At 39.8% G+C, this 19,692-nt stretch overlaps 1 protein-coding gene across 5 annotated transcripts in view; it reads left to right on the top strand.

Annotated features, from left to right (window-relative positions):
* Positions 1-3,567: 3,567 nt before the first annotated feature.
* The window catches only part of LOC126249031 (molybdopterin synthase catalytic subunit-like), a 121,844-nt gene continuing 105,719 nt past the window's right edge, over positions 3,568-19,692 (top strand). The window contains exons 1-3 of one of the 5 annotated variants that reach the window (XM_049950642.1): positions 3,568-3,692; positions 17,609-17,740; positions 18,094-18,225. In XM_049950642.1, coding sequence (XP_049806599.1) covers positions 17,627-17,740; positions 18,094-18,225 — 246 coding nt within the window. In that variant the 5' untranslated portion in view covers positions 3,568-3,692; positions 17,609-17,626. Of the gene's footprint in view, positions 3,693-3,738; positions 3,858-5,749; positions 5,916-17,608; positions 17,741-18,093; positions 18,226-19,692 lie in introns of those variants that run through there. The other 4 variants (XM_049950645.1, XM_049950640.1, XM_049950644.1 and 1 more) reach the window with 4 other exon arrangements.

Here is a 19,692-nt window from a genome sequence, read left to right as displayed (position 1 = left end):
TCAGGGAGGGGGATTTGGTGGAAGCCACCTTGGGCGAGGGTATGGAGAGTGGAGAGATGGAGAGCAGCGGATGTGGGTGGGAGAGGATGGGAGGGACAAGTGGGTGAGGGGGATCAAGTTTGCAGGAGGTGTAGATGATCCATATCCATTCGAGAAAAAGAAGGAGGTGCGGGAATGGAATAAGGTCATAGAGGATCCACGTGGGGGAGGGGAGATGGATGAGATAGGCGATGCGGAGTGCATGGCGTTCTAGGATTTGAAGGGATTTGTAAAAGGTAGGAGGGGCAGAGATCCAGGCGTGATGAGTGTAGCAGATTATAGGGCGGATAAGGGATTTATAAGTGTGGAGGATGGTGGAGGGGTCCAGACCCCATGTGCGGCCAGAAAGGAGCTTGAGGAGACAGAGTCAGGAGCGTGCCTTGGCTTGGATTGTCCGGAGATGGGGTGTCCAAGAGAGGAGACGGTCAAGGTTGACGCCAAGGAACGTAAGGGTGCGGGTGAGGATGATAGGACGGCCATAAATGGTGAGATAGAACCGAGGAGATGGAAGGAAGGGGTAGTTTTGCCTACAATGATCGCCTGGGTCTTGCAAGGATTGACTTTTAGCAACCACTGGTTACACCAAGTGGTGAACTGGTCAAGATGGGATTGGAGAAGGTGTTGGGAGCGTTGCAGGGTGGGGGCGAGGGCAAGGAAGGCCGTGTCATCAGCGTACTGGTGGAAGTGGATGGGGGGGTGAAGGCGGTGGCATGTCCGCTGTATACAAAATATATAGAAGAGGGGATAGGACGGAACATTGGGGCACACTGGCAGAGGGGTAGAAGGTGTAGGAATCCATGTTATGGATGGTGACATAGGAAGGACGTCGGGAAAGAAAGGACCCAATCAGACGGACGTAGTTGATTGGAAGGGCGAAGGTTTGGAGCTTGAAGAGGAGACTGGAATGCCACACACGGTCATAGGCACGTTCAAGGTCGAGGGAGAGGAAGATGGCAGAGCAACAGGAGTTGAGCTGTTCGCAGAGGAGATGAGTGAGGTGAAGGAGAAGGTCATTGGTAGAGAATGACGGTCGAAAGCCACACTGTGTAACGGGAAGGAGGCGGAGTTGCTGGTGGATGCGTCAGGTAAGGATGGATTCCAGGACCTTGCTGAAGACTGAGGTAAGGCTGATGGGATTGTAGGAGGAGACAGCAGATGGCGGTTTGTCGGGTCTGAGGAACATCAGGATACTGGAGGTTTTCCATAGGCTGGGGTAGCAGCCGGTGGACAAGACCACATTATATAGTCTGGCCAGGGTGGAGAGGAAGGAGGCGGGAGCTAAATGGAATTGGCGATAGGTAACACGATCATGACCGGGAGTGGTGTCGTGTTTCTTGCTGAGTGTAGTGATGATATCCTGAGTAGTGATGGGGGCATTGAGGTCATTGGGTGTAATGCTGTCCAAGTACTGGAAGCCAGGGGCGAGGGGAGGGACAGAGGTGTCAGTTCAATCGCGGACATCTGGGAAGAGTGAGTAAATGAACTGGGGATCGTCAGGGAGGGTAAATATTGGACAGGTAGGAGGCAAAGTGACTGGCCTTACTAAGGTTGTCAGGGAAGAATTGGTCATCATGAAGGAGAGGGTAGTAGGGGGGTTTAGATCCGGTAAGGCGGCGGAAGGCAGACCAGTACTTGGACGAGTTGATAGGAAGTGTATCATTAAGACGGGTGCATGTCTGTCGCCAGTCCCGGCGTTTCTTAGCCGCGAGCAGGCAGGTAGGCAGGCTGGCTGGCTGGCTGGCTGGCTGGCCGGCCGGCCAGCTGGCTGGCTAGATGGCTTGCCAGCCGCCCGGCTGGCCCCCTGGCCAACCGGCTGGCCAACTGGCTGGCTGGCCGGCTAGCTGGCCAGCTGGAACGCTGGAGCTCTGGCTAGCAGGAACGCTGGCTGGCTGGTCCTGGAACACCTAACACTTCGATAAGAGGCTATGGCGTTATTGAAGGGCGGTACTCTTTCGAGGTACCGCCGGAAATCAATGGTGTGGATTCACGTCTCATGATATCCGAGCACACCATAAGAGCCCCTACGAGTTCTCAATTCATCCTATCGAGTCTGCCTTAATTTTACCATGTATGAAGTATCCTAGCACTTTATTTCTGCGTTTGGTCCTGTTTCTTCAGTACGTTTGTTTCGTTCGTGTCCGTAATTTTCTTATCTCAACTTAGTCCGCAACGCCCTGTATGAACTAGCGTGGCCTCGGGCTCGAATATGTCTCTTTTCTTAGCTCACCATGGAGTCTTTCGATACGACCGTAATTAGGATGTCAGACACAGTGATGATGGGTGCGTGTAGCATGCATGTTTTATAATCAGCCTTTGTTAATAAAACTGTTTAAACTTACTTTTCGTGTTCACATATTGCCCTACCTCAATGACCCACCGCTTACAAATCCTGACAAATATTTCGTATGATTATCATCTGGGGCAGCAACACAAACAACCCCTTATATTAACAAGATATACAGGAAAACAACTGCACAAGAGAGAAAATGAATAAGCTCTAATTAATTTGAAAGCGGCAGAAGAGCAATTTGCTGGAAATAGTGGGCAAATGAATAAATTGCTGATTGGAAATATGGGTGTATTTGCAGCTCATGAATTAAATAATCAGTTTCTATTTTATTAACGAAAGAGAAAAGTCTTTGCAATTTAATTAACATGAGAATCTATTCGAAAACGTTGAACGAAAATTACACTATTATTGTATGTTAGCCTCATGGCAGGTTCGGCCTTCATTGTTTGCAGCGCAAGGAAAGACGTTACATAGACAGGAATGAGAGCTGAGCCCAGGAACGGGGGTGGGTACTATGTGTTGCCTACGTTCACTGGTGCCAGCGCGGTGTCAAATTATGGTTATGTTTCGATTTAATACACATGTACTGTTTTAAATCTCTGGTTCTCACTAGTTCCAGTGAGTTAAAAAAAAGTGTAGGAACGCTCTTTCGGTCAAATTAAGCCCTGATGTGTACATGTTTTCAAGATACTGTTTCCCAGCTGTAACATTATTGTTATATTAACAGATTATATCTTTGGTGGCTGCTAGAACTTATAGCGTCACAATAAGCTCAGAAATACTTTCTAATTTGCATTTCGAGTGTGTTTCGCCACTCCGTATATACAATACGCAATCTTCTCTCACTGTCTTTATACACGCCAGTCACTTAGCAGCACCGTAGTAGTGAAGTTGCATAAAACAGGGGGAGCTTCGTATTTCGCAGTCGTGTATTCTGGTTACACCATCTTCTACAATCCTGAACTCTGGTTACCTGGTGTCCACGATTTTCAATACATGTTACTATTAAAAAATTAGAGTATTCTGTCTCTTATCGTTTGAGAATACTGCGTCTGTTTCCGTAAGCATAATTGAAAAATTTGCAAGCGCGAACCCTTTCAGAATGAATGATTAATTTCGCTGTCTGATGATGTTATTGCGAAATAAATCATACATTCAAACAGTAAGGCTGGTTGCCGTTGTGTCTCCTGTGAAATTCAGAATAGTGTATCTTTGATTACTGTCTTTCTTGCTCGTCAGTTAACGTCTTTGGTGTTGAATTGGTTGTTTATTTGTTTTTTCCTTTTACATGAGTTGGTACTGTTTGCGCTTTGTTAAAACATGCATCCAATTGTTTGCATTTTCTTATATGATGTGACTTTAGGTACAGAACACTGATTTTGGTGCTTTTCAGCAAGCTCATTTGATGTTACAGTGTGTTTGTGTATTTTGTATACTATTCCGAAATTACGTAGAATGTGATGTCATTAGCACCAATTTATTTATATTTACTATCCGGAGATTATGTTGCCTGTTGTGTCACGTAAACGTAGGTCATTAGTTCATTTGTTTCATGTGCCGCATATCATTTTTACAATAAAACCTAATGATTTGGAACTAGCCATTTCGTATTCAAATAGCAAATCAATTTTTAAATACTGCCACATGCTGGGCATTTACAAGGCTTTTTTTTAGTTAAATAAATATAGGCCATAGACATGAGTTAGTAATTCTTACCTATCACCTTTTATACTTTACGTCACTAGAGATTCTGCAGTGGAATTGGAGGAAGTTGTCAAGGAGAAACTTTGTTTACTTTCAGCTAGAAATTTTATATTACTGAGTAAGTGATTAAAACTTGCGATGCAACATTGTGCATCCTCTTTTTGTGCCGAAGACATCGTTAGTGCAGAGTAATGAATGGCATTTTGCCCTTCTCGTATTATAATGATGTTCACAATTCTCCTTTTTGAACTGCAGTGGACTATTTAAAACAAACGTCACATGGAAATAAATATATTGTGAAGCAGAAGGCAAAATATGCCACTCATTAAATACGTGCCTACAACATGACCGTGAATGAGCACCACACGTTATGTAATTAGTTATTGTATTTTCTGGCATTAGGAATGAGAAGATTAGTTTTCATTTTTATCAGTTGATGCATTTCACGTCGCTGCCGCACATAGCAATAGACATTTATGTATTGCCACTTGGGTAAAGTTGTTACGCAAATATTAAAAAAATACAGATCTAGTAGTTGTAAATTGTGCAAGCAAAGTTGCATTGGGTTAGAAAATGTGTTAGTGTGGCCCCGCCCACCCCCTTTCTCAAATCTTTGTGGTGGTTACGGACTGATCGGTAGCTCAATTGGAGGTAGGGTATGTTAGTTAATTTGTAAAGTGACAGTATGGTTGCCTCTTGAGAAAGCCAACTAATGTGAATTTTTAATAAAGGTTGTGGTAATAATGAAACCTGTAGTGTGGTCCATGGTGTATTTAGCCCATAGTGTGTACTATGCTGTCAACAGTGGAAGTAATCTTAAAGGCAAAAGTAGTCTCCACAGATTATTGGAGTGACTTTTTCAAGAAATATAATTTTTAACAATTGCTTGTATTTATTAATGACTGTTTCCATGTCTCTCATGGTAGCATTTATGTTTTTAGAATAATTTTTTTTTTTCTGTTTCCCATGGAATCTAATGGAACAGAGGCAGATTTGAATTATATTTCCTTATGCAAGGCTTCTGCTGTACATTTCCTTTTGAATTTAATGTCCTCATCAGTAATGATACAAGTTACTATTTTGCATCCTTCACAGAATACTTACTAGTAAATTATTAACGTAACATCAGGTTTTGACTTGTAACTAAAGTTACACCATCAGTAGCAGGATGATGAACTAAGTCCAAATTCTAGTTGGAGAGTTTTCATTGTTGTATCACCTGTAATTCATGTTGTTCAATTAATGGCGTGAGAGCTGGCCCGAGAACAGAATAGTAGGAAAGGAATTTTGAAATTAAACCATAAGTGCACTCCATGTAGAAGTAACACAAGAGGCAGTGAACACATTAAAAAAAGAAATACCTGTGTTGCTTTAAGACAAATAATTTCATGAGACATTTACAAGTAACTAACACAAACTTTGAGTACATATTGAATTTGGTATTGAAAATAACATAATCCTCCATAAATATAACAGCAGGAACATAAAATCCAACCTAAGTCTTACACAAGGAAAAACCTAGGTGGAAGCCATAAAAATATTTGAACACCTCCTTTGTGTATTAATGATGCAGGAAGATAATCAAAGTTTTAAAAACCAATTGATATTGTTCCTACTTGACAACTCTACACTCCGTACGTGGATTTCTGAGCACATAGTATGTATGTGATTGTGTCACATGTATCAAATTTTGTTACAGATTAAAAGAAAAGTCCAGTTATGTAAAAGGCTAGCATGTACCCCTGCTTTTACAGAAAAAAATATCATATTTGTAAACCTACTAACACATTCCACATAATGACAAGTTGTCGCGAATATGATCCATGGAACATGCAAAATCCTGCAGTAACTGTTGAGCGCCTTTGAAAAATTATATCCTCGGGTAAGGAGTGTGGTGTTAGGTTTAGTAAACTTCTAGTCACATATTTGGCATTTAAATATATTCCTTGTGATAACTGTTCTCAGAAATTGATTGTTTTATTTCTTTTGTATTTTGAAGTTTGTTACCTTTGGCATATTAACTGTCCTTTCTTAAATAAAGTGTAGTTCCCATTAGTCTGTCCTAATAACTTTATTGTTAGTTCCTTAACTGGACATGTAGCGAGGTTATGCAGTATTTCCTCATGTGCATCATGTTCTGTCAGTAGCGATAACAATGGTGTGGCGTTTGATAGTGTAATATAACAGATCATTTGCAGATGGGTCTGGTGAAATATGTGAGCCATTGTCATATCCTTTGAAACGGGACACCGTGTGCTGTACAGGTGGAATCTGCAACATTTTTGTTTATGTATTTCTTAACTTTTTATACTATGTTGTTTGGCTCTTTTGGGTAATGGTTTCGATTGCATTGTTTACCAGACTTACATAGCTGCAATGGTGATGGTGAGCCATTGAAAATGCCAATGGCTTGGATCATTTTCAGTGGTAGTAGTATGCAGGTCTAGTGAAGGTAGCCGGTACATTGAATATTGTGATACTGCTGTCTTGCTTCGACCATTAACCATTGACACTATTATTCCCACAGTTCTCTCTTTTGCCTCCTATGTAGGTTGTGGTGACAGATTGATCTGCAATGTAGCCTCAGGTCTAGGTTGAACTGGACGGTGACAGATTTTTTTGATTTGGCAAAGCCATCCAGTGTTTCATTACAGTTTTTTTTTGTACACTGGGCAGTGGATAGTTATTATTATGTTGTGGTGGAAATACACTTTTCCCACTTTGGTCTAATATTGTCAAGTTTTTAATTTTTTTGGAGGGTTTAATAACAAGAACATCTCCACCTAAAATTCCCTATCCCAGGGAGCTCCATTTAGCGTATCAGTGTTTGTTTTGGTTATGTTTTTATTTTGTAGTTCTGTCATCAACTTGCCCTCTTTTGTGGCTCATACTTCTGCCATGTTGATGGTGCTGTATTTCTAGTGGAATCGTGTTGTTTGATAATTCCAAATCTTTGCATCAGCAAGGATTGTAAAACAAAAAAGTCAAATGATGATTTGTGTAAAAGTAAGAAATAAAACATTTTTGTGCTGTAAACTGGCTTGTCGATAATTATTGCTTGATTAAAAAACAAGGATTCATCATTGGGGAGAAAAACTTACTGAACCCCTCATGTAATTAGAGTTGACTGATGCAGCTGATCCTGTATCAAGCCTACGTAATTGACATTACTGAAAGGTTTTACTAACTAGCTGAAGTTCTTGAATGTTCAGTATATTTCTCTGATTGTCTGTTGTTCACATTGTAAGTATTACAGATACAAGTGCCATATTAATATTATTATAGTATTCCAATATAAACATAATATGGAAAATAATGTGGTGCATCATCATCATGACTATTTTGTGTTTATGCTTAGCATAAATGATTTTGTTTTTATGAGGATCAGGTGAGTTTTAATTTTGCAGTAGAATAATTCACATTTTTGGGAAGATGTGTATAAATATATTGGGGATGTAGAAGCTATTTTAAGGCATTAGAAAATCAGAAAAGAAACAATCAAGGTGTTAATTGTAAAATTATTTCAGCAAAGAACTCATTAAGAGAAAAAGAACTACGTGGAGCATACTATGAGTTTACTAGATGAGTTCGTTAGCAAACAAGTAAATTATATATTTAAAAATAAAGAGAACATTTATAATGTGGATAAAAAAACATAGAACTGAAACAGCAAAGTGCTTTGACAAGGTGAAAACGTGAATTTAGAGCCAAAGCAACTGCTGCATCAGGAAATTGTCCAGAATGTCCCCAAAAGTGAAATAGATTGGTTGGGGAAAACAATTGTGTAAATTAAAAAGAGGAGTCACCTTGAAGCAAGAGAAGATTGCATAAGTTCAATTGGAACAATCCGATCTTGCTACCAACGTGACTTGGAGAAAATTGATACTAACTGCAAACAGGAAAACTGTAAGTAAAATAACAGCATTTTTTTGAGAAGTGAAATGCCAGTTCAGTGTGAAATTTAAATCTCTTGTGAAGTTGTAAAATGAATGTAGGTGTGTCTGTATGGGCTTTAAGACAGTGCAGGATGGCAAGGTAAACTTTTATGCCAGTTTCTATTTTTTCAAGTTAGGACGACTAGAAATATCATCATGATGAGAAACTAAATGCATTGTCATAGCTAAATAATTTTTATGGGTTTAATATAACGAACCATTAAACTAGTTGCAAAGAATGAAGTAAAATAATAAAATGTAAATGTGGAACTTCCGTTTTCAAAACAAATACATCATCAGGATATTTATTTTCTTTATTAATAAATACTTTATCATTAATGGATCTGCAGTCGGAGTTGTTCTTCGAAAATAACATTGAATATCATGAAAAATTGGATGAATTAACTTGTGCCAGTTGAATAACTGAGCAAGGTGGAGCATTGGTTAGCATGTTAGGGAGGGCAATGGTTTAAACCTGTGTCCAGCCATCCTGATTTAGGTTTTCTGTGATTTACCTAAATTGCTTCAGGCAGATGCCAGGATGGTTGCTTGGAAAGGGCACAGACAACTTCCTTCCTCATCTTTCCCTAAGCCAATGGGACTTATGACCTTGCTGTTTGGTCCTCTCCCCGTAAATCAACAAACAAGTCAGTTGAATATGTGTTTTAATTTAAGAGTGTCATTGAGATGATAAGCAGGACATTGTTAAGAATAGTATCATTGGGGCATAACACAGCAGTTTGTACCAGGTTGATGCTAGTAATTTATTTGTCAAAGGAATATTTTATAGTGATAGGATTTGTCAATTTAATACAATGAAGAACATAAGTGGTCTATACAGACACATGAATGTACAAAGATGTTTCATGAGGAGAGGATGCATTTATTGGAAAGAGCTTATACAAAATTAATAGGACCTTGTGCAAATGTTGTTGTGATAGTGTTACATGGCTAACAGTTTCAAAATCAGTGAGATATTACACCTTATCAGAGGAATCAATTTTTAAAGAAGAGGTGCTAATTGTCCAATTGCTGATGTTTAGTTGAAACTATGGTGATATGATCAAAACAAGTTAGGCATGGTAAAATGCACTATATCAGTTGCTCAAAGTGGCAAATACAAGTAAGTCTACCAAATAGGATAGTATTGTTCACATCAGCATCAAGTATCGGTATAAGTAAACGCCAAAAGGCATGCTAATAACCATATGTCAGTGTGCCGCTTTGGCCAACAGCAGTACCGAAATTAACTCCCCCCCCCCCCCCCCCCCCGCACCCCCTCTTCGCATTACTCATGTTTACATTTGATCACAAAAGGTTACCACTGCCACAGCTACCATATTTTCCCACACGTTAGGAATGAAGGGTGTGATGACAGACTGGTCTTTACCATAGCCTGCTGCCTAGTTTAAGTGTGAAGGTCATGGGTTGATTGTGAGTATGCAAACCCAACAAATATGATCTGAGGAAAAACTCAGATATCACTAGTGATGTGAGAAGGAAACTTGGCGACAGTTACTTAACACTTCAAGCAGTGATTTAGGCTGGACGTAATGAGCCACAGAATTATTTTTATTGTTATAGAGGATTTCTTCTGAACTTTTGGGATTACAGTGGTTCATTCATTCCAAACACATTGCCCATTCTGTCATTCTATTCACCTCATGATTTGTCACAATTACTTCATCTTGATGCTACAAAACACACCATGTGTATGGTGCTCTGTCACTGGATACTTAAAAGCAGCTGTGACACACTCCCTTGCATTCCTGCCACATCTCGCTGTGAGTCCTGCTTAGATTATGCTGTTTTTAGCTTGTTAGTAATCTCAAAAAATTTTCAGGAACTACAGAATTTTCTTATTATGAGAGTATTTAAGGTCGATTTGTTTTAATTGTTAAAAACCATTCAAAAGCCAAGATTGCACAAAGTATTTTTTATTCCAGGCAACCGGTTTCAACAGTCTTGGCTGTCATCTTCGAGTCTGTAAGAAAATAAAATACAGTTTGGTATTATAAAAAACCCGAAGTGGACCTGTACATTTACATACCTTAAACACTTTTTGTAGTATAACTTGTCCATTTTATGCTGAACCTCAGGCACAAGATGTCAAATGGATACATCTCAGCACATTACAAACATATGTTGTTTTTAAAATATATAAAAACACACGCCACATTGTCAAAAAGGCCATGTCTGTATACATATTGCTCACATATGCTTGCTTCATGATACAGGTATGGTACACTATAGCACATCTGTTTACATATATTGGACATGTACTAAACAGTACATATCCCCTTTAAATGGTGTATGAGATACAACTCCATTACATAAAAAGCATCTGTGACCAACATGAATATGGAAATGGCCTTTTGGACAAGGAGCTGTGTGTTTGTAAGTATTTTAGTGACGACAAATGTTTATGATGTGCTGAGTTTTATCCACTGGCCATCTTGTGCATGAGGTTCAGTGTAAAATGAACATGTTTTACTGCAGAAAAATGTTTAAGGTATGTAAATGTACAGGTCCACTTCCGATTTTTTTATAATACCAAACTAAAACTTTTATATCAATGAGACATACATAGTCCATGTATTGCATTTTCTTACAGACCTGAAGATGATGAGACTGTTGCACCAGTTGTCTCGAATAAAAAGTTTTTGTGTGATCTTGACTTTTGAATGATTTTTAACAATTTCAGAAACTAGTAATTTTTACCATAGGTTTTTCCGTTACCTTAACAGATATCTTGTTTTATGTAGCAGTTGTTTCAATTATTAGAGGGAATTAGTAATATTTTTAGCTCAACATTAAAAGATAATTACCAGGCTTAAAATTATTTGTTAACTCTCCTGTATAACATTGCACCAGCCTCAATGCAGTCCCAGTATGAATGCTGTTCTCAAACATGGAACCAATTAGTTGACATTCGTAAGCAACTGGAAACATCCCTGACTGTTGTCAAACAACTGGCAGCTGGTGTGAATCATTGTGTTGGCAGAGCTCCTAAGAATCATGTATCAGATTTACTGAAGGTATCACAAGTACTGTCTCCTCCTGTGAATGCTGTCTCCACTGCAGAAAGTACGGGATCAATCACTAGTCATCCACTTCACTGTGAGTGGCATGCCAATGGTAGGTCTAGGTGTTGTGTATGTGATAAAGAGGGACGAGGGAGGACTCAGGGTGTTACCCTAACCAACAGGTTCGAGGTGCTAGCTACCACTGAAACTGAGCCAGTTGGACTCACTTCACCTGTTGGGAAACCTGCTTTGCCTGTGTCAAGATGAGGCAAATGCAAAATAGCAGGGGGCTGTTAATCATCTGCAGTTCAGTTGTATGACGAATAATTATATCCCTTATGGAACTGGCAGCAAGGTCAGGAGACGTGCACTCAGTGTGTTTGCCTGAGGGCCTCATTCAACATCTTGAAGAGGATACTCCGACAGCCCTGGAGGGAACTGGGTGCGACCAACTGCAGATTATGGCACATGTTGGAAAAAATTATACCTATCATTTGGGCTCTGAGGTCGTACTTGTATCATTCCAGCAACTGGCAGAGAAGGTTGAGAAGACTAGTCTTTCACCCAGAGGATAAAAAGCAGAAAAGCTTAACTCTGTTTTCAAATGTTCCTTTACAAAGGAAAATCCAGGAGCACTGCCCTAAATTAATCCTCGTACCATTGAAAAGATGAGTGGAATAAGTCTTAGTGACAGTGGCATTCAGAAACAGCTGAAATAATTAAAACTGAACAGAGCTCCCGGGCCTGAGGAATCCCTATCAGATTCTGTACCAAAAGTGCAGCTGAGTTAGCCCCTCTTTTAACTGTAATGTATTGTAGATCCATCGAAGAAAAAGCTGTGCCCAGTAAATGAACCACTAAACTACTGTCCAGCATATTCGACAAGAGTTTGTTGTACCATCTTAGAGCAATTCTGAGCTCAAACATAATGAGGTATTGTGAACAGAGTGACCTGCTCCATGACAAGCAACATGGATTCCAAAAACATCAATCATGTGAAATGCAACTCGCACTTTTCTCACAAGATATAACTGAAGGCTTTGGATAAAAGCTGTCAGTAGATGTAGTATTTCTTGATTGCCAAAACACATTTGATGCAGTACCACATCTATACTTATTATCAAAAGTTTGATGGTATGGGGTGTCAAGCAAAATTTGTGACTGGATTGAGTATTTTTTTGGTAGGGAGGATGCAGTAGGTTACTTTGGAAGGAGCCATTGACAGATGTAGAAGTAACATCAGGTGTGCCCCAGGAAAGTGTGTTGAAACTGTTGCTGTTCATGTTTAATATTAATGATCTTGAGGACAATATTAGTAGTAACCTCAGAGTTTATGCAGGTGATGCAGTAGCCTATACTGAAGTACTGTCTGAAAGAAGCTGCATAACTACTGATTAAGAACACTATAGGATTTCAAATTGGTGCAGAGATTGACAACTTCCTTTAAATGTTCAGAAATATAGAATCGTTCTAACACATTGTAGGGATATGAAATTGAATAAGCACATAGACCCATTCATGGGTAAAGCCTGTGGGAGGCTTCAGTTTATTGGTAGAATACTGAGGAAATGCAATCAATCTACAAAGGAGATTGCTTACAAATCACTCATCATTCATTGTTGAATATTGCTCAAGGGTGTGGGACCCGTAGCTAATAGGACCAAACTGGAATGACAGATTCTATCCTGAGAAAGCCTACTTACATAGCTCCAAGAACTGGCTTTAAATTGTGACTCTAGGAATATACTACAACCCCCTATGTATCACTCCTGTAGGGAGTGTGAGGATGGGATTAGGTTGTTTTGCAGCATGCACAGATGCATTTAAACTAACATTCATCCTACTTGCCGTAAGTGAATGGACAAGGGAAAAAAGTAAAAATAACTGGTATAGTAGGATGTACCTCTGTCATGCACTTAACAGTGGTTTGCAGAGTGTGGATGTAGGTTTAGACATAGGTAGCTCTGCAAAACCTGTGATAGAAGTGCCCCATATCGTGAATGTTACTATCAGGAGTATACAGTTATGGCATCTAGCAGCATGGAATAGGAGTGAATTCAGATGTGGTGAAGATTAAGTAATGACAATTTTGGAAGGAACAATTACAGGAAATAATAGCAGAGGCTATCATAGCGTAAAGTACATTATCCAAATGATAAAAGATAAATGTTACACTCTTTGTTATTTTTTCTTTGGTGGAAGGTATTTTTCTTTCTGTCTAGCTTGAATCACCATTGTATAATTTGCTTGTTCTGCCTGTGAACTCTGTCTTATTTGTTGTTGGACATCTAGACACTGATGGAATGTTATCTGCAGCTGTTCTGGCCACAAGCTGATCTGTGTGGGCAAGTCGTCAGGCAAGAAACTGAGAAGTGTATTGCATTAAACACAGCTTATAAATTTTAAGTGTTTCTTGCTGTTTCAGACCCCATTAAGTTTTATACTATTTTATTCTCTGAGAATCAATTGGGAAATTCGGAACTGTTATATGCAAAAATATAAATGCTTTTAGTTAAATGTTCTTTGGTGGTCATGACCCTGCCCCACCTGGAGGGTGGGGGTGGGGGTGTAGGCAGGGATTTTGTGATGTTAAGGTTAAGAAAATGCTTCTATTTCATTTCAAACTGAAATAATTTAGGGTTTCCCACATAGTTCCTTATGAGCAGTAGGTGAGCACTGTGCATGAAAGGCTGCCCTATTAGAGAAGCTATGCTTGCAGTTTGGTGTTGCATTGTACACTGTCCAGTCACATTAATGTGACCGCTTGTCAAAAGCCTGCTTAACCATATTTTTTAGCGTGGAGGGCTGTAAGATGTCAAGGAAGAGATTCAGTGAGATTCTGGGAGGTACTGACAGGGATGTGAAGCCATGCTGACTCCAGGGCTGTGACCAGCTGGGCTAAATTTCTCGGTTGATTATCCATGGCACAAACAATGTGATCGGATTTAAATCTGGGGTATTTGGTGGCCAGGAGAGTGTGATAGTCATGCTAGTGCTCTTCAAACCACACATGTATGCAGCAAGCTGTGTGTCCTGTTGTGTTGCCCTGTTGGTAGATGAAATCGTGCTGAGGAAAAACAAACTGCATGTAGGGGTGGGCGTGGTCCCCAAGGATAGATGCATACTTGTGATGATCCATTGTGCCTTCCAATATGACGAGACCACCCATGGAATGCTCTCCAGTCTGCACCCTTCTGATGATTGTTGCAGGGTGTTTACTTTCAGACATTTCATGCCGTACACACGAATGATCATCTGTCCAGTGGAGCACAAAATGTGATTTATCTGAAAAAGCCACGTGTCACCATGAAGTGTATGTCCAGTTGCAGTATTGGTGTGCAATTCAAGTCTTCATTGCCGATCTCCTGCAGATAGCATGGGTAAGTGAACCAGGTGCCTGCTGTGGAGGCCCGTAAGCAGCAACATTTGCTGAATGGTCATTGAGGAGATACTGTTGGTAGCCCCTTGGTTCAGCCCTGTCGTCTATAACCCATGGTGTACCACAGCTGCCTCTGTGCCAGTTTTGGATAGCAGTATATGCGAACACGGGCAGTTTAGAAACAGTACCATTTTAGAAATGCCTCCATAATTGCACCGAAAACTAATGATCATGCCTTTTTGCTGTCAGATAAAACGCTCCGTTTCTGCATATGATAGTGACTGCACTGTTTTCCGTGCCCTTCCGATGTGCTTTATTTCCCCTTCACTGCTAGTGCTGCCACCTGCCATCTGTGGGTGATTATTACAAACTGATGTCATAGATGGTAGTCACATTAATGTGACTGGACCATGTACTTACGTAGTTGGTTATGAAAATCCAAGTTAACTTCACAGTGGATGCAGGTAGTTATGAGTGACCAAAAGTCCCAATTAAATAAACTCGTCCTTGTTGTAGAAGAATGAGAGCTACACACAATATCAAATCATATTTCTTTCTTAATTATATTGGCAGTTATTTATATTGTGTGCGGGATTAATATACTTAGCTTTTCATTTAAGTTGCAATTATCACCCTGTTTTTCAGTTCACAGCAAAGATTATTGTCACAAAAACTACACCACCTTAAGTGATAATAGCCAGTCAGTGATGTCAGAAACTCCATACTGAAAATGGACACTAAATTTCTTTGCTCAATTTTGTATTAGAGATATGTATCATACATAGATCTAGCCATTTATAAATTAATTTTTAAATAGTAACACCATTTTTATGGAGATAAGCTGTCACATGAAACACTGTGTCATCACTCTTTGAGGTGTACAGAAAGTATATGTAACATTTTTGGAAAGACATTCTTGAAATTATTTGTAATTTCATTGTGGAAGTAGATACTCTTTGTTTTTGAATGAGACTCTGTATGCACTTTGCATGTCATTATCAATTTACCCCATGAAGTGCAATGATATTTTGTGTTAACATAGTTTCATAATGCAGCATCTGACTCAGATAGAGCAACTGCAGAAGGCATCTGTATCCTGTGTTAGGGGCAGCCCCCAGAAATGTGGAAGGAATGGAATACCACCACTGGTTATTTTCCGTGCATAATGCACTCTACATTTTATATTAAAAAAATATGGTTTGCTCTCCTGTTAAATCAATATCCAGGGGTCCCCCACTCAGATGTACGGTGGAGGGGTAATGGAACAGCTTGAATAAACATAGCATACACAACAGACAATTCTATACAAAAATACACTTCAAAACTGACAAAAAAGAGACACATACCAGAAAGCAGGTAATATCAACTACAGTGTAACACTTGTGAAGGCAGATACAGAGGACAAACGGGTAGAACATTGGTGTCAGATACAAAGAACACATGAGAGTCTGGGACAAACCACTCCACATTTGCAGAACACCTAAGAGAACATAACCAAACACCCTCCACTAGAGAAGGAAACATGAAAATAATTAAAATCAACTAGAAAAAAATACCTCCTAACACTGCAAGAAAATTACCACTTACAGAAAACCAAAACAGAGAGGAAAACCCTGTTGAATGATCAAGTAGACATGCCAAACAATGCATTGTTTACACTAATAGCTAAAATAATGGAATAATGCTCCCAAAGAGGATAAATATAATTAATAATAATAATAATAATAATAATAATAATAATACCACCCAAAACCTTCTCACTCACTTATCCATGAGCCCCCCACAGAAACTTAGTCAAATCAGCTGTCACGAAAGTTTTCAACCACTCTGTAACAGCTATTACGTTCATATTCAGCACTCTACATGCAGTCCCCCCCCCCCCCCTCCTCCACACACACACACACACACACACACACACACACACACACACACACATAAACACAAAAAAAAAAGACCGAGACGAACTTTGGACATTTGCCTTTTGCGGGCAAGTGCTCTACCGTCTGAGCTACGCAAGGTCGACTCATGCCCTGTCCTCAAAGCTTTACTTCTTCCAGTACCTCGTCTCCTACCTTCACATTCAAGTCTTGGTCCGGCACACAGTTTTAATCTGCCAGGAAGTTTCATATCAGTGCACAATCTGCTGCAGAGTGGAAATCTCATTCGGGAAACAAACCTCCGGCCTGTGGCTAAGCCATGTGTCCGCAATGTCCATTCTTCCAGGAGTGCTAGTTCCGCAATGTTTGCAGGAGAGCTTCTGTGAAGTTTGGAAGGTAGGAGACAAGGTACTTGCAAAAGTAAAGCTGTGAGGATGGGGCACGAGTCGTGCTTGGACAGTTCAGACAGTAGACGAAAGGCAAAGGTCCCGAGTTCAAGTCTCAGTCCTGCACACAGTTTTAATTTGCCAGAGAGTTTCATCACAAATAGAAGTTGGTTTTCAACATATGTTCCGTTAGAGTGGCAACATGTAGGTAAACAGACCCTTTGGTTTTAGATACAATGTTTATGTTGTTAAAAGTACTGTGTTTGAACAAATAGCTGTAATTAGTGGCAAAAGAATAAGAGAACACCACAAAAAGAACATGGTGAACAGTGTGAAAAAGTTCGGAATTCAAAATTGTGCTTCTGTTTTGGAAATAAATTGGTGGTGCAATCCCCATACCAGATGAGAGGGAACGCAGATCACAGCAAACTGCAAGTAATTACTCATTTACATAAAAAAACATGACATGAACTGTTTGGTAATCTAAAAATAACAAAACTCTATCTTTATAGATCCCACTGAAGATGCCATAGAGCACAAAAAAAGGTGAAATGCACCTGGAAAAAATAAATTAAGTCTCAGAAAGAAAATATGGTTTTATTTACAAAACAAGTATTTCTGTGCTTGCTGTGCGGGGTGGCCATGCAAACAAACTTGTTATTTTATTGACATTTGGGTGAATTCCTAGATTTTTGTGTTTATTTGTGGTTTGTACAGCAGAAAAGAGATATTTGACTTGTTTATCAACATGAATTACATTATGTGCCGACATTAGTCTGTTAATGGAATTTAATGGCTGCATTTGGCAGGCAATTGGGACCAATGAAACATTAAATAATCTAAAGAATACATAGTACCTAAAAAGTCCTAAGGATTCATTTGACAGTGAGAAAGGCAGAAAATTTAATTAGTGTATCATATTTTCCTAATCATAACATGCTATTGACAGTATAACTGTGATGTATGTTACAGGACTGTCTTCATACAGTTATGGATGATAACGGTGAAAAGCAAATTAAAGAAGCACACATCACTCAATCTACTAATAAGCAGCCTGCTAAAGGACCTTTACATGTAGTAATTATGCCTACATCCTTGACAGTGGTAAGATTTAGTATTGTAGCCAAAGATTTTTGTGTATTCATTTGAGCGTTGTTTGTACAGAACAGTTACCTGTACTTTGCATTCCCAATATTCATTTGCTGTGTTATTATTAGTGTGTGTGTGCGGGAGGGGGGCGGGGGGGTGTTTGCGCGTGTGTGCTCGTGCGCGCGCGCGCGCACACACACACACACACACACACACACACACACACACACACACATATTCACTCACTCATTCCTTTCCTATGCATTTACTATTCCCTTTTATGGTTTTATGCCAAGTTTCAGATATATTTTATTAAACTGATTAGCAAGAATGTTTGGTACTATTACAATATATAAAATTTGTTATAGGGCAAACAACAAAAATGTTTGTTGGATAACAGAATAAGTGAACCTGTGATGACATATCCATCAAATTCCACTGCTACAGAAACCAGGGAAAAACCTGTCCATCTAATTCTGATGTCTGCACCTTCAACAGCAGTAAGATTTTTTACATATTCAAAAGAAATTGTAATATTAGGGGCGAACATAATCATTGTCTTGTTATTGAAGATATTTGCATTTCATTTTTGTTTGGAACTAGCAATGTTTTCCCCACTCATGAACTGGAAGGGGCAAAAAACACCTGTGAAAATTCGTGCTGCTTATGTAACCTATTAGCTTACAGTAACTGTAAACTGTGAATAAATTGCTATGTGTATGCTATCTCCATATCTATAAGTTTAGCCTTATCAAACTGCTCCCTTACTGTCCCTGCAACATGTTGTGTGGCCAGATATAGGAAAATTGGAAGACTGCTTCGACATTTATATCAAAATTCTTTTGCTGACAGATAGAGCCACAGTCTAATGAAACAATATTTTATATCTACAGGCAGATTCTATCACTTAGTTCTAGAGATGACATTTCTCCACTTTTTATCAGGGCATGTACTGCAATGAACATATATGACAAGTTAAAAAGTTATGTGGGACTGGGACTCAAACCCAGATCTCTCCTTTTTGTGAACCGAGCGAGGTGGCGCAGTGGTTAGCACACTGGACTCGCATTCGGGAGGACGACGGTTCAATCCCGTCTCTGGCCATCGTGATTTAGGTTTTCCGTGATTTCCCTAAATCGTTTCGGGCAAATGCTGGGATGGTTCCTTTGAAAGGGCACGGCCGATTTCCTTCCCAATCCTTCCCTAACCCGAGCTTGCGCTCCGTCTCTAATGACCTCATTGTCGACGGGACGTTAAACACTAACCACCACCACCACCATCCTTTTTGTGGGCTATGTGCTGCCAGTTGCGTTATTCATGTGTTCCTCATTAACCAAGTCAAAGTTTCAAGTTGTCACTTATTTCCCACTATACCATAAAATTCCTAAAGAGGATATCCTTGTAGGTTGCAGGACTGGAACATCTGGGAGACTGGATACAGTAGAGAGCTCGATTTAACCTCTTGCTAGTGTTCTATGTTGATATTTTCCACTCAAGTGGATTGTACGGTGTGATGAACATTTACAAAAAGGTTGAACCTGAATCCCAGGTCCCTGCCTTTTGTGGTTCAATCCCGTCTCCGACCATCCTGATTTAGGTTTTCCGTGATTTCCCTAAATCGTTTCAGGCAAATGCCGGGATGGTTCCTTTGAAAGGGCACGGCCGATTTCCTTCCCAATCCTTCCCTAACCCGAGCTTGCGCTCCGTCTCTAATGACCTCGTTGTCGACGGGACGTTAAACACTAACCACCACCACCACCATCCTTTTTGTGGGCTATGTGCTGCCAGTTGCGTTATTCATGTGTTCCTCATTAACCAAGTCAAAGTTTCAAGTTGTCACTTATTTCCCACTATACCATAAAATTCCTAAAGAGGATATCCTTGTAGGTTGCAGGACTGGAACATCTGGGAGACTGGATACAGTAGAGAGCTCGATTTAACCTCTTGCTAGTGTTCTATGTTGATAT

This window comes from Schistocerca nitens, chromosome 3, assembly GCF_023898315.1.
Source record: "Schistocerca nitens isolate TAMUIC-IGC-003100 chromosome 3, iqSchNite1.1, whole genome shotgun sequence".
In the NCBI taxonomy this organism is placed as follows: Eukaryota; Metazoa; Arthropoda; class Insecta; order Orthoptera; family Acrididae; genus Schistocerca; species Schistocerca nitens.
The sequence above is the reverse complement of the archived record's forward strand: the minus strand, read 5'-3'. Positions and strand labels throughout refer to the sequence as shown.